General features: G+C 42.3%; 1 protein-coding gene across 3 annotated transcripts in view; it reads left to right on the top strand.

Moving 5' to 3' along the window:
* Positions 1 to 15,174, top strand: part of PPP6R2 (protein phosphatase 6 regulatory subunit 2) — a 120,854-nt gene that overhangs the window by 59,128 nt on the left and 46,552 nt on the right. For all 3 annotated transcript variants that reach the window (XM_040595181.1, XM_040595178.1, XM_040595180.1), the window contains 3 exons: positions 7,885 to 7,950; positions 9,305 to 9,417; positions 13,903 to 14,016. In XM_040595181.1, coding sequence (XP_040451115.1) covers positions 7,885 to 7,950; positions 9,305 to 9,417; positions 13,903 to 14,016 — 293 coding nt within the window. The remainder of the gene's footprint in view (positions 1 to 7,884; positions 7,951 to 9,304; positions 9,418 to 13,902; positions 14,017 to 15,174) is intronic.

Here is a 15,174-nt window from a genome sequence, read left to right on the forward strand (position 1 = left end):
AGACACTACCTGATAACTGTGCAAGAGTCTAATTCCTGGCCTTTGATGGCTTGGATGTGATAGCTGGATGGTGCTGGTGGCTCTGTTCTCTGCTTTTTTTTTTTTCTGCTGAATGGACCTTCTAAAGTGTGTGATTAAGCTTCCTTGTATACCCCTTGCTCAGATGATGTTAGCCACGGTGGACGTTCTCACTGTCCTAGTGCATTTGACTCCCAGTGCCGAGTGAAGCTGGGGCAGCAATTCCATGAGTGCTGTAAGTTGGCATTGCCACAGAAGGAGGCATTCCTGCTTTCACCTTACTGCTTGTTTTGCCCATCCAGCTCCTCTTGAATCGTTGCCAGCTGAAGTGTTCATGTGGTTGTAAGGTGACATGGACTAGGGAATTGATCCAACTGAAAACACCTCTCCTTTTATTTGTGTATTTTGCCAGGATTGTTTTTGGCCAGCTCAGTTCCTTGATTTGGTTTGGTGGTTTAATTTTTTTTTTTTTTTTTTTTGCATAGACTTGTGCAATGATAAGGGAGGAGAAAGGAGCAGAAGATAAGTGGATGAGTATGAGCAAAAAGAAGGTGGCAGTGCCATTTTGTGTGTTCTTTAAACTGTTTGCAGAACAACAGTTCATGGTAGTTTTCCTCTTTCTCTTCCTTGATCTGTAATTGAGGGCATACAGTTAACACAAAAATAGGATAATGCTTTATCCATTTCCTTCTCTTCACGCATGACAGAGGAATGCTTTGTTCATGTAGCTCAGATTTTGTTGTTTTGGAGAGCTGTGCCATCAGGAAAAAACCTTGCTAGCACAGGCTGTTCATACTTCTGTCCCAAGTTAGACAGAAGCACCACTGTACAAGGGAGCCTCTAGATTCAGTAGCCCATAGGTTGGTGTGATGTAAGTGAAATAATGTGTTTTCTGCATTGCATCTTTACAGCCCTGCCTCCTCTCTGTTTCTGGACTCTCACAACTGAAAATACTAGAAGAATCTTAATCAGAAACCTCTAAGGAGGTCCTTCCAGCAGGCTTGTCTTTCAGGCAGCTGCATTTTGATATCCTTGGACAAATATGACATTGTGCAGATGGATGACAGTGTATTCTCATAGATCGATGTCATTTGATCCTGAAATGTCTCTGTGAATTTGTGAAAGGAATAAGATTGTCTTTAAATAATTTACTTGTGCAACGAGAAAGTTCACATGTGGGTTGGTTCTTGAAGCATTTTTAATATCAGGACAGATAAGTGGCATCAAAGAAATCTGTCCTCTGCCTGCATTTTATTAGTATAAAATCTTACCTAAAAAAATGCTGAGAGCCACGACTGCTGTGAGAAGACTTCACGTCTGATTTTGCTGGCATGTAGTAGGTATTAATGTGAATATCTCTTCTGCACTTCATCTTTTCATGCTTGTCTTAGTGACAAAAGGTACAGCTTCTGTTGTATAATCTTAATGGAGGAGAATTAGGCTGGCTTCCTTATTCTGGGCTGGAGGAGAGAACCTGCTGTGGCTCAGCTGTAGCACAGTGAGTCACTGGGATCTCACCACAAAACCCCACCTTGGGGTTGCAGAGTGGGTTACACCATTCCACATGCCTGACACAGTTTCCTTGGTAATTGGGAGAATGTGATCCCTGTTACTCTGAAGACAAATTCTGCTTGTCCTGGCTGGATCCATGTCTTCTCCCTGCATGTGAAGAGTGCCCAGGCATGGGCCGTGGCTTCTGCAGAAACCCCTCGCAAGCTTAATACCTCTGTAGGTGAACTGATCTTCCAGTTTTCACCACTTGTAGCCAGGGTATCATGTACGCTTTTTGTCAGGGTCTTAACATGGATACTGTTCATAGCACAGAAAAAAGACCTACTGCACATTGTCCTGCTTTTTTTCTGTTGCTTTCACAGTTAAAAACCTGCAAGAATAAAAAGGGTATATTCTTCATGCTGTTTTTACCCTAAAGAAACAGTAGCTCCCAGGGCTTGGTTAGACTAACACCTGTATCTTTCTCTTGTACAAAAATTGTCCTACTGCAAGATCAGTCCTCAGCTGAGGAAAGATTAGTATCAATACTTCAGTGAAGTGACTGTTGATGTTGTGGTCCTTGAAAGATTAGACAACTTGGTCTGTTGATGGCTGCAGAATCCCTTGGTTGACTACAGTCTTAAATAGTAAAGCACAAACTTTCTTTCACTGTGGCCAATTAGGAACATCCAAGCCAGAGTCAAACTGTTACTAGGTATATTTTCAGCAGGTTTTAGAAGACTTAAGTTGGAATACCTAATATAACAGACTTTCTTAAGCATTGACTTCGCAAGACCTCAAAGACTCATTCATAGCATAGTGCAGGTTGGAAGGTCCCTGAGAAGGTCCAGTTGCCTCTGCAGAGCAGGTCCCGTTAAGTAGATTGCTCAAGGCCTTATCCAGGTTTTTCAGTATCTCCAGAACTGAAGACCTGTCTGGGCCCTCTTCCAGTGTTTGATCACTCTCAAGTGGAGATTTTTTTCCTAACACCCGATTGGAGTTTCCCTTGTTGCACCTTGTGCCTCCTGTCACAGCATTTCCCGAGAGCAGCCTGGCTCCATCATTTCTCCCCACCCCACTTTGCAGTCAGAGACCACAATAGCGTCTCCCCTTCACCTTCTCCCCAGGCTGAGCAAAACCCATTCTCGGTCTTTTGTCTGGCCTCATGTGCTCCAGGCCGCCATGGGACCTGTGTGCTATGGCAATGTCTGTCCTGTGCTGGTGAGCCCCAGCATGATCCAATATCTTGATGGGTCTTGCTGGTGCTGAATGAAGGGGGGCAGTCTCTGCTTTCATACTGCTGGCTGCCCTCAGGCTGTCAGGGGCATGACGCTGACTCCTGGTGTGACAGGTCCACTAAGGACCCTCTTGGCCTTTCCTGCAAGCTGTTTCTGGGTCATTGACTCCCATCTCATTATTCCATCCCCTGTGTAGGACTTTGCATTTTGCTTTTTTGAACTTCTGAGGTTCTTCCCAGGCCATTTCCCAGAGTCACAGAATGGTTGGTGTTGGAGGGTGCCTCTGGAGATCACCTAGTCCAGCTCCCTGCTAAAGCAGGTTCTCCTGGAGCAGGCTGCACAGAGTTGTGTCCAGGCAGGTTTTGAATGTCCCCAGGGAAGGAGACCCCACAGCCTCTCTGGGCAGCCTGTTCCCATGCTCTTGTCACCCTCACAGTAAAGATATTTTTCCTCATATTCAGGTGGACCTCCCTGTGGTGCAGTTTGTGCCCGTTGCCCCTTGTCGTGTCACTGGGCACCCCTGAAAAGAGCCTGGCCCCGTCCTCTTGGCACTCGTCCTTAAGATGTTTGTAGACATTGATAAGATCCCCTCTCGGTCTTCTCTTCCCCAAGTGAAACATGCCCAGCTCTCTCAGGCTTTCCTCAGAAGGGAGATGCTTCAGTCCCCTCCTCATCTTGGTAGCCTCTGCTGGCCGCTCTCTAGATGTTCCCTGTATCAGTTTCTCCACCTTGTCTAGGTTCCTCCCCTCCTGCATATTAGCTGTGCTCCCTCACAATGTGGTAGTCAAGTAGGTGTGGGAGAAGGTCTGCGTGGGTGAGCAGGACACTGCTGCCTGAGCTCAGGCATGCGCAGACAGCGCCGATGTGATGGAGCATCCAAGAGAGGCAGTGAGAGGCTGCCCGAGCAGGCAGGGATGTTGCTAGGAAAGCCGAGGCTCAGCCAGTATTGATCCTGTCAAAGGCTGTGATGGGCAGCACAGGGAGTGATCCAGGGCTTCACCTAACAGGGCCTTGTAGTTAACTTGCGTGTGCCCGAGATGCCCCTTGGCAGTGGTATTAGTGTACATGTGGCATCAGGAGGAAAGATTGGTCATCCAAGGGCTGGATGAGCCTTGGCACTCTCCCCACGCACCAGGGGAGTCTGAGCTGCTGGCAAGCAGCATGGTTGTTGAAAGAGTAAATCTGGCTGGTGAGCGGGTTCTTTACTCCCTACCTAAGAGAGTCTCCAGCCATGCTCATCTCCCGCTTCCCCTTCTGTTGGTGAATTGCACGCTCAGGTGGCTCTGATGACTCCTTTGAGGAAACCTGTTCCTTCTTGCCTGTTACTGCCAAGCCGTTATGCCTTTTCTGTAAGTGCACATTTCCTGGTGGTGAAAGAGCTTTTTCATGATGCCAGCTTCCAGCCACTCATGACTCGGAGAGTCTCCATCCTCTAATTCCTGTGTAGTCTCTGGCTGTTGGTGGTGAGACACTGGCACAGGCGGCCCAGAGAAGCTGTGGCTGCCCCATCCCTGGAAGTGTTCAAGGCCAGGTTGGATGGGGCTTGGAGCAACCTGGTCTAGTGGAAGGTGTCCTTGCCCCTGGCAGGGGAGTTGGAACTAGATGGTCTTTGAGGGCCCTTCCAACCCAAACTATTCTGTTCCTCCTTCCATGCAAAATTAGGGTCCGGAAACCCTGACTCTTTCCATGGTCTCTACAGAAAAACCCTGTTGAAATTCTTTTCATGTAGTAATATGAACAATAATATATAACAACATAATACTACATTTTCTTTGTACCTCCACCCATAACTCCTGTCACGTGGCAGCACAGTGCTTAGATGAGAGTGCATCTGCTGTGGGTGAGGGACGTTATCTCCACCAAGGAAAAGCACAAGGTGCTCCCTGCTGCCTGGGACCTGGTTGACCATGCCCTCCCTCTCTCAGTTCTACATGGGTTGAGGCCTCCCATGTGTCAATGTAGTTGCCTCAGGTGGTGGTGGGGACTGTGCCCTCTTGCATGTCACCACTGTGGTCGTGCTGATTTGCAGTTCCATGCAGCCTCGACCAGCACCTCCATGCCCCCTTCCATGCCTGTGGCCTCATTAACTGCCAGGTCCCAGTTTGCCTGGACCAGTTTGCCATGTCCCACTTGTTCTGCGGTGCCTGAGCATACATGATATAGGTGTTCCCCAGCAGTAAGCAATTGGGCAGAAACCCAGTGCTCCATAATCAGGTGGCAGCAAACAGCAGCCTGGTCTGTTTGCAGATAAATCAGTTGTCTCCTGCTTGCTTGCCCTGTGTCTTGCAGTCTTCCTTTTCCTGTAGAATAATTCAAGCTGCACACATATGCAAGTTTTCTGTCCGTAAATTCCTTACAAGTGTGTCATTCGTCAGTCAGAGTAAATACACTACTGGGTTGCATGTGGTCAGAATAGTTTTCCTACACTATCACTCCACATTTGGGTGTTGACTGCCATTCCTGACACTGAGCAGGAAAAACACAAGGAAGCATGTTGATCTCTGTTAGTTTTGCATTTCATGTGTGACTCTTAAGGGAGATGCTGAATGTAACACTGTTGTGCTTCAGTCTAGGTAGGTAAGCCCTGCAAGTGTCACAGCTTTTGATTGAGAAGTTCATTAAAGAGTATTCCTTTCCTTATGAATGTCTTCAGTCCATCTCTTAAACAGCAGCCTCAAGACAGAGGAATTGTTGCCTTCCAGTTTTACTAGGTGGTGCTTAATTCACCAAAGTTTGGTATTGCTCTTCTAATCTTAACACATTATTTCAGCTGGGATTTTTTTTGCTTTTGAATTTCATTTTCTGTGTTCCTTAGTTCCCAGGAACAGTAATTCCTTTGCTCAGATGACTGCTCCTGCTTTCCTCCCCAGTACCTCTCTCTGTGGCCATCCAACTCCCCCCGGAGCCCATTCTTACGGCAGCCCAGGCAAAAAGAGCAAACCTTCTTATCCTTGCTTACTGTGTGACTCCCAGTTTTCATTAACAAGGCCCATAGGCTCAACTGATTTGGGACTTGAGGGAGGATGCTGATACAGAATAAAGTTGAAATTACAGTGGAGAGCTGGGATTTAAGTTGCTATGCTCTGCAAGGGGAAGTGAATACATTTAATGCAGGGGTGTTTATTAGTTTTCTTCTGGGCTGTGGAAGTTGTAAGGGTAGAAGAAACTTTGGTAGGTAAAAATTCCTCTGCTGATACAGATTGGCAGGTAGGTTCTGCACGAAGCAATAAACAGGCTGAAACACACTGTACCATATCTATGCAGCTTATTATTTGAAGAATGGAAACTTGCAGGTAAAAATGGGTATAAGTGTTTGGGATCTTTTTAATGAAGTTGTGCAGTGTGTTAATACTGTGGGAATACCTGGAGATTGCAGTAGAAATCTGGGCTCGTAATCATGGTGCTGTGCAAACACGGGGTGTAGAATTGATGAAAAATGAAAGATGCCAACATAACAGAGGAGAGATGGGTAATTTTATCGTTATAGAGAATGCCAGTAGGCATAATGCATTTGAGAAGCTGTTTTTTAGAAGATACAAGTGAGGAGAACTTCATTGATTTTGATGAAGCCATTTTGGTAAATTGCTAGTTGACAGCTACCTGAGCTGTCATCAGAAGACTTGAGTCTCAGGATTTGAGAGAAGGGTTTCAGTAGTCATATCCAAGCACAGGGAGATGAGAAAAGATGCTTGTAGACTAAATGAGCGAAGAGGTAATGGACAGTTGCTTTGTTAGTGGAATGGAGATGGCAAGATGTATTAAGACACATCAGGGATAAACTCTACTGTGATGGTCCTGAGAAGAAGGTTTAGGAGTTTAATTTTGATGCTGGAAAACTAAAAACCAGTGGAAGAATCTGAAAAGATAGGTTGGTAGAGAGACTGGTGAGGAAGAATATCTTAGGAATCCAGTTTTTTGAACTGGATAAACTGGATATCGGGAAGAAGAAAGTACAGATACTAAATCTGAAAATAGGGTCTTGAATTAAATACTTGGTTTTGCAGCTGTGTGCTGGGTAGATTTTTGGGCAGTGTTAGTATTTTTGCAATAATAAGATGCACCAGAAAGGAGACTTCAGTCAGACATTTCAGACTTAGTAGGAAAACAGCAGTATTATTTATGCGAAAAGTCACTAAAAATGGTGGTTTGGAATTTTTCTTTTAAGTCACTCATAGTTCATAACTCAACATGGCATTGGAGAGGAGAGGATGAGATCGGTAGGAAGGTTATTAGAGCAAAGCTGGTAACAAGTCAATGTAAGGATTATAGTTGAAGTCATGTGAATAGAAAACATAAAAATCAGCATTCAATGAGAGAAGATAGGCACAGAGCCATCTTAAACAGAAATGGAAGGCAGGAGACTGTTCATTTTCTCCATGACTCATCTGGAGAGTGATGGAAGATTATATCATTGCAGAAACCTCCAAAGTCTGTCTTTTAATTAATGTTTGGTCAGTTATTTCAAAAGCAACTGCGAATGCATTAGTTTGACTGAGTAGTTTGATTTATGTTAGACTTCTAGCTGTTTGCCTGGAATGGAAACCGTAGAAATTTAAGTGAAAATGATTGGGTGGAAATGAGAAGTTGAGCTTGCATATGAAGCTGGGAAGGGAAAAACTGGAATGTGTCATTTGCAGATGGTGTACTTGGTTTGCATGCAGTCAGGAAAGGGAGATGAAGTGATAGCTTGTGCTAAGAAAAGGAAGTAGTCTGAATCTGATGTAGAGCAAGAACGTGAGACACAATAGCATTGTGTCATCTCAAAGTCTGAGAAATTATTTGGTGTAAACAGTAGTAAGGCTGTAAGAATAGGAAATGGTAGGAGAAGAACATGTTGATAATTACACTAATGCTGCTTCAGATGAGAGTGTTCATGACTGATCTGTTCCGTGTTTTCCAAGGGTATTTAGGCTTTTAGTTCCATGGGCAAGGTAGTACATACTGATGCAAATTAAAATGCATCTCTGTCTATGCCTAGGGGAGTTTGTATACTGCCTGTGGCTTTGATTATGAAATAGAAGGAAAGGGCTTTCCCTTCTTGAAAAGCCTGTGTTACACAAGACTTACCAAAGATCCTCTGGTTTTGAATTCTGTGATCTCAAAAAGGGTTTTTCTTTCCCTCTTCCTTTCCTTCCAGTGGCTTAATGAAGCAAAGATTATTCAGAGACTTGTGGAACTGATCCATTCAAGCCAGGATGAGGACGTGAGTATGACAAGACTCAGTTTTGTCTTTGTGGGTGGTGGGTCTTACAAGTTCCAGAAGACTCTTCTGTCTCTTCGATAATGCCCAGGTGACTTACAGAGAGAGAAGACGAGAGATGATCTGTATGAATAGACATCCTGTCCGTCCTCTGGTTGCTCTATAGCAAAATGTTTTGTTGTACTTTTAGTCTTGACTTACTCTATTACTAATTTCTTAGTTCATTCTGCTGCTGCATCAGTTCATCTCAGTGTCTACAGTCAGTGGTAACTTGGTTTTAAGTAGGAACCTGCTGTTTGAAACAGGCTGTTAAAAAACATGTAAATTAACCAGTTCACTGTAATTTTCAATTCTTTTTAGACCATAAGCAAGGAGGTATTCAGTTGTAAAATCTACAATACACAGTTGTCTGAGCCCATGGAAGAGAAATGCTGAGTATTACAGAGTGCTTTTTCCCCCCTTTTTTTTCTTTCAATAATGTTCACAAAATGTCCAAGCCAGGAGCTCTAGGTCTGGATTTTAGTTTCCTACATTATCATTTCACATTTGGGTGTTCACTGCTGTCCCTGATGCTGAGCAGGAAAAACACAAGGAAGTGTGTTGGTCTCTAGCTGGCCTGCTTTGACTTAAATGGGGATGGTGGCACTTATCCACAGCTTCCTGCAAGTGCCAGCAGCAAAGTGAACTGAATGGCACAGGATTCTTATGGTGTAGTGTTAGTACCAACACTATGATTCCTTCGTCTCATCACAGCAAAGATTACCCCTTCTGGGAGAAAAAGTTGGAAGTAACATGCTGATTTGTATGCCTTCAGCCATGCTGTCTTATTGGTGAATGCTTAATTACAGCATAAGATCTTATACGTATAGTGGCTACAGAGAGTCTTTGATTGATAGCCAGAATGAGATGATTAATTTATCAAAATACTACTTTAAAGCCTTTAAATACATAATTAAGAAGTTGTACAGGGTATTATCAAGCTATTTATTTTTCTTCATGCAGGAAACCTCTGTGTAGTGAGAAGTAAGAATGAAATAACTTGTATTTGAGATTTGCAAGTTAACACACTTGGTTGGGAAGATGTAAAAAAAGAATCCTCACTTCCTGAAAACTTTTAACTGCATTTAACTATTAAGTTCAGAAAGACCTCCTCTTTGATTTTAAAATCTGTTAATGCTTCTAATAACTCATGTTGTATTTAACAGACAAATAATGTAGAACATGGAGGCACTTGTTTTGAAAAACTACGATTTAGTCAGTTTCTTGCATTCCCAGCTATGTTAAATTGTCTCTGATTGCCAGAATGAGCCAAGTAGAGATGTCAGTACTGAAATGTATTCTCTAACATTGTTTACAGAGGCAATCAAATGCTTCCCAGACCCTGTGTGATATCATAAGATTGAGCAGAGACCAGAGCAATCAGCTCCAGGATATACCTGAGCCTGATCCACTTCTCACAGCACTGGAATCGTAAGTACTTGTCAGAGGACTGTTGATAAACTACTTTCTACTAGAATTGTCACTTGCTGATAGCTCTCTAGAGACACAAACTATGCATGTGAAACCTTTGCTTAACTCTTGACATTTGTGCCAACTGTTTAATACTGCTTTTAAACTGTAGCATCACTTAACTGCCTCTGTGGAGATCTCTGAGTTTTGTAGCTCTGTATGAAGGCAAATCAGGGTTAGCAATCCCCAAAGCTCACAAGCTGATTCGAGATGAGGCAATACTAGTGAATGTGTTAAAACACTCATAGTGAATTTGGAGGAAGGTGAACTGCGGTGGCAATAGTTAAAGGAAATCCCACAAAGACAAATCTTAAAATTCCTGTATGGACGGTGTTCTTGGAGGTTTAAATTGGGTATTGGGAAAAATTTCTGCACCAAAAGGGTGGTGAAGCACTGCAGCAGGCTGCCCAGGGAGGTGGTGGAGTCACCATCCCGTGGGGGTATTTAAAAAACGTGTGGATGTGGCTCTTGGGGGGGACATGGTTTAGTGGTGGACTTGGCAGTGCTGTGTTGACAGTTTGACTTGATCAAAGGTCTTTTCCAATCCAGATGATTCTGATTCAGTCATACTTGGCTAATCAGTAGCTCTTGTTGCAACTGGTGCAAGTGTTGCACCATATAGACAGGTATCAGATCATCAAGTTGCTGTTCTTCAAAATGGGGAAGCAAACGCTGTGATAACCGAAGGAATTCATAGTAGCTTGTATGTCACTGTGCACTTTTTGTAAGGGGCATTATCAACTGTCTTCCAACCTTTGCCGAGGTCTGCTTACATACCCTGAGTGTTCTCTGGCATGCTGGTTTGGGCTCCTGAGTCAAGTATCAGTTGTAGACTCCATAATTTATGTGAACTTTGGGTTGCCTGCACTTCTGCAGAGATCAGGTGGTGCTGAGATACAGCCCGACAGCCCTCACCAAAGATTGTCTGCATGCCTGTTACTGAGACTGAATTATTAATCTGCCTGGTTTTATTCTCCAAATCTGGTTGAACCCTGAAAGAAGTAAGCCTGCACACTTTAAATGCCTCCCTAGTCTTCCCTATTTGAATGATACTCAAAATATCATTCCATTTCCTTGTGGTGTTAGGGCTAGATGGTGACAATTTAGATCTCTCTCTGTGTACGGTCCCTGTGGATCTCTGAAATACACTAAAGTTAGTGTCAACTACTACTTTTGCCTCAAAACACTGTCACCTGTGACCTTCACAAGCTCTAACCACATGTCAGAAACATCGTGCAGTGCTTTCATTAGAGATGGCATGGCACAACACAGGTACCTAATTGTTTCTGCACTCTGGTGATAAACTTTGCAGACACAATTTGTAAATAGAGATACTACTGTCTTTTATTAGGCCTGGTAGTTTGGCTGGAAAAAGTAGGAAAGCTGTTCTGGTTTGTGTTTTGTCATGTTTGCAGGTGATCTTGTGTAACTTACTTGAAGGTAGTCACTAAATAATTGCGGGGAGGGGAATCTAGTGATTTCTGTCATTTGGAAACTGTTGGGGTGTGCTGGGCTCTTCTGAAGGTGTAATCTAGTGATAAATGGCGCTAGTGTACAGTTGGCAAAAGAAGCATTTGTAGTTTTTCAGGTTTTCTAAGTTACTTTTGGTAGAAGGTATTCCCTTGAAAAAAGGATGCAAGGATGCTTGTGATCCCAGCTAACAGTGCCCAGCACTTCTCAGAACCTTTGATTGTCCAGACAACTTGCAGTGAAACTCAGAAGAAGTTTTTCATTTAAGTTTGGTCGTTGTTTTTTTAAATACAGAGCTAACTTCTTCAGTATTACTGGGGGAATATATTGATGAGAAACTTTCAGAGTATTTTTGTTAGGAGTATTTTCCCAAATAGTGTTAGGTATGAGTTGTGTACCATAAAATGTTGATTTTTTTTGTTTACTCTATTCCCTTAGCATTATTTCTTTGTTCTTTGTGATGTAGTTTTGAATTATTTATCTTAGCATGCTTGCCACTTCCTGTATTTGCTTCAAACCTAAAAACATTACTAGAGATTCAGTGTGAGATTGAAACCAGATAAGGTTCTTTTAGGCCTGAAGGTGCCGTTTTGACAGAAAAGAAACAAGAGTTTGCATTGAATAGTGTAGCCTCTATAGCTAGGGCTTAAAATTCCTCTTTTACATGTTTTTGTTGAGCCAGAGCTTTCTTAACTTATGTGACATTGCTACTGTTTTCTCCTTATTCTGAGCTGTCAGGTCATACATGAGTATTGGGGCTTCTGTTGGTTCAGGAGCAGATGTGTGTGGGTAAAAACAGGACGTGAATCATGCTGCACACGAACGCTGGAAAGCCACAGTCCCTGCAGATGTGCAAAAGATCTTCCATGGGCTTGACATGTAACTGCCCCTGCAAGGCAACGCTCTTCCTTAAATACTTCCTTTCCTTTGCTGTGCCTGCAGAAATGAGGCAGATCTGGCCTTTTGTCCCATGGCCTGCCGTAATACTGTCTTGTTAAATACCACAATGCTGGATTGTCAGTGTAGATTGCAACCCTGATTGCAGAGCCTTCAGCATCTTATCAGGTCTGTATTGGTTTTGTAATTGGTGTTAATGTTTGGAGGTTAGCCTGTCTCCAGTTGGGTCATTTCACCTGGGAAGCCCAGGACCTTTAATGAGGCTTGTAGTTCTGTGGCGAACATGGTACTTTCAGACTTTCTGGGTAATTTTAGACTTTGCTGGTAGTTTTCGACTTTCTTGGTAGTTTCAGAGAGGGATGTGGAACCCTGCTGTGTGTGGAGCAGAAGATTGCTGCCTGTGGTCGTCTTTCATGAGAGCCTTTGTGACACCAGTGGTGGGATTTAAGCAAGCTTCCTTGATTACACAAAGCTGCAGTTTGAAGTTTGTCTCACACTTTACTCAGGTGGTCTTTAGTATTCTTCCCCCTCTCTCTTTGCACTCCCTGTCAGTCACATTCATCTTCCTGGTGTTCTCTGGGTATGCATTTTGCGTGTTTTAAAGCACCACATGTAACTTCCAGGAGATAAATAAAAATGTCTTTGCACTTTGAAAAGACACATCTAAAAGTCATTATACCACTTCACCATTTAGAAGGAAAAAAATACTTTGAGCATTAGTGATTTTTTGCACAACTTACCTTTCTGCTGAAGGTCACCTCTCTCGCTGCTTTTCTTGGCCAATTTTTCTGAGCGTTACTGGTAACCTTTTTTGATCTTTGGGTAACTTTTATTGTTTATGAATCATGAATTAATGATGAGATAATAGAGCAAGAAGGAGCTGTGAGCAGAGTTATGGAATAGATACCAAATCTAGATTTTTCAGTAACGGCTGGCTGTATGCAATAAAAGTGAATTTGGTTACTTACAGTAAACTCTTACTTCTTTTTCCTGACTCTGCCTCTTGTGCTTGTGCTGATGGAGTGTATTTAGATGCTACTTATTAAAATAATTTTCTTATGCATTATGCATGTATTTTTACATTTTTACCTCATTTTATTTATACAAATGTAAATGAGACATTTTGAATGTTAGAAAATAGTAAAAATGAGGCTGTGAACTTGAGTAATACTGTTTTTAGCTGGACATGTGACTTAGCCAGTCAAGAAGGGCACTTGCTGAGTACTGGATTTTGGAGAGCTGTCATTAACATCTGCAGAATTAGCATGGGAAAGGGTCTGAATACAGAGGTGGAAGCAGTCAAGTAACTGTAGATGAGTAACAGTGCCAGCCCGAACAGAGAGAAAAGTGGGCTGTTACCTTTGTGCTAATTATTCTTCAATTCTAAGGCCATTTCAGAGTAATTTGTAATGCTAGAAAGGACCAGTATCATTATTCATTCTGACTCGGCAGTCTTCAAGACTTTGCTTGGTGATCCCTCCACCTGGCCCCAAATCTGTCAGTATTTAGAAGGCATCTTATCTTGGTTTAAGGGCTCGGAGGTGAATTGATTAAAATATTTCAAGGGGATAATAGTGAAGACTACTGAAAAGGTGCATATGATTTACAGTTTGCATTTGTTGGTCTCCGTTTCCAGGTCCTGGATCTTACAATGCCACTAGCAGACTGTAAGGGTCAACTTCTACTTCTTGTTGTCTCTGTCTTCTGGATTGTGATGGATAATTTTAGACTGTCCGCTGATAGCTTCATATTGTCTTCAGTAAATTAAATTGAGTTTACACTTGGGTTGTCTTCCAGTTTATAACTTAGATGTATATCCTGTTGATAAAGGAGAATGACAATTGGTTTGGAGTCCAGTTATAATTGGGTCTTGTCTTAGTGACAAGTAAGCAAGTTCAGAAACCTGGTGTAGAGCCATTCTTGTCCTATGAGACTTCAGAGAGGTTGTATTTATTCTTTCTCAAAGAAAACTTGCAGCCTTTTTCTTCAGAAGACCCAGAAGTGGATATTTTGTGATTAAAGCAACTGCCAAATTACTTCTAATTCGTATGCTGCTAATGTGTGTGTGTTGATCAACAGGCAGGAATGTGTGGAGCAGCTCCTGAAGAATATGTTTGATGGAGAACAGACTGAAAATTGCATAGTGAATGGAACACAAGTTCTTCTAACGTTGCTGGAAACAAGGCGCTCTGGGTAAGTTAGCACTTACTTCTCTAGCAAGAACAATTTTAGGAATTCCAATCTAGTATTACTTAAGCAAAAAAGGAGATTATTTTTTTTTGGCCTAGTGTGATATGCTGTCTAGAAACAAGTGCAACAAAAGCTGTTTGGTTTCTTTGATGCAGTAGCTGTACCTCATGGCAGTTGTACCAGTTGGCAACTGGGCCTTTTTGTGGGCTCTTCAGTTTTCTTGCATGTGTGTAGCAGTCTTGTCTGTAACATCAGAGATCTTAAAGCAGAATGTGTGCAGAGTAGGGGAGGGAATGGTATGTCATGCATAAACTGTGTGATGATGTGTGTATATATATGGTTGTATAGTTTTGTTTTTTTTTAAATTATATCACCCTTTTATTTCTTACGGAGATGGAGGAGAGAAAAGGCAAAAGAGTTCTGGGAAGGGAGACATTGAAAATCTCTTTTTTTTATAAAGGAGAAAAAAAGAGTGAAGGAAATAATGGAGGGTTAGGAAAGATGAAAGAGAAGGACAGATGGCGGCACTGGGCAAACAAGTTGCTAGTCAGAAAGTCATATGCGGAGTTAAAACTGAAAAGTTTAAATACTAATTCTACCATGTCTTGTGCCCAGGATCTCTGAAGGTTTGTGAGTTGGAGGCTTAGGCGTTCCTATCTACCCCATTCCCTGCCTTGCTGGAATTACATCTCATGACTGAAATGAAAGCATTTCTTTTATTCCAATGTGAGACTGCTGTTGGAAAGGGCTAGTAATAGTTGTTGTAATTTACTGCTTGCTGATAAAGAGGTATGGTTATGAGCACAGCTGCCTGCCTGCTCAGAGTTTTCATTGGTTAGTGTTTTTATATACATCTTTTTCAACACTTGTGGAAGGTTTACAGTTTTTAACGAATGTTTATAGTAACTCTTGCTTATGTAATTTACGTTTCAAATGTTTGGGAAGTTTTAAAAATGATGAAGCACTTCAGTAATTCGTCTCTCAGCTCTGCAGACAGCTTATTGTCTGTCTTCCCACTCATCTCATTCACAGTTTTGATTGTGTGACTAGCATATCATAAATGATACATTAATATAAATGTAGTTATGTAAATATATTCAGTAGCCAGAAATTACTATTTTTCATATTCATAGTTATTTTTCAAGAGAAAATGACCAACAT

Source organism: Falco naumanni, chromosome 5 (assembly GCF_017639655.2).
Source record: "Falco naumanni isolate bFalNau1 chromosome 5, bFalNau1.pat, whole genome shotgun sequence".
NCBI classification, from domain to species: domain Eukaryota; kingdom Metazoa; phylum Chordata; class Aves; order Falconiformes; family Falconidae; genus Falco; species Falco naumanni.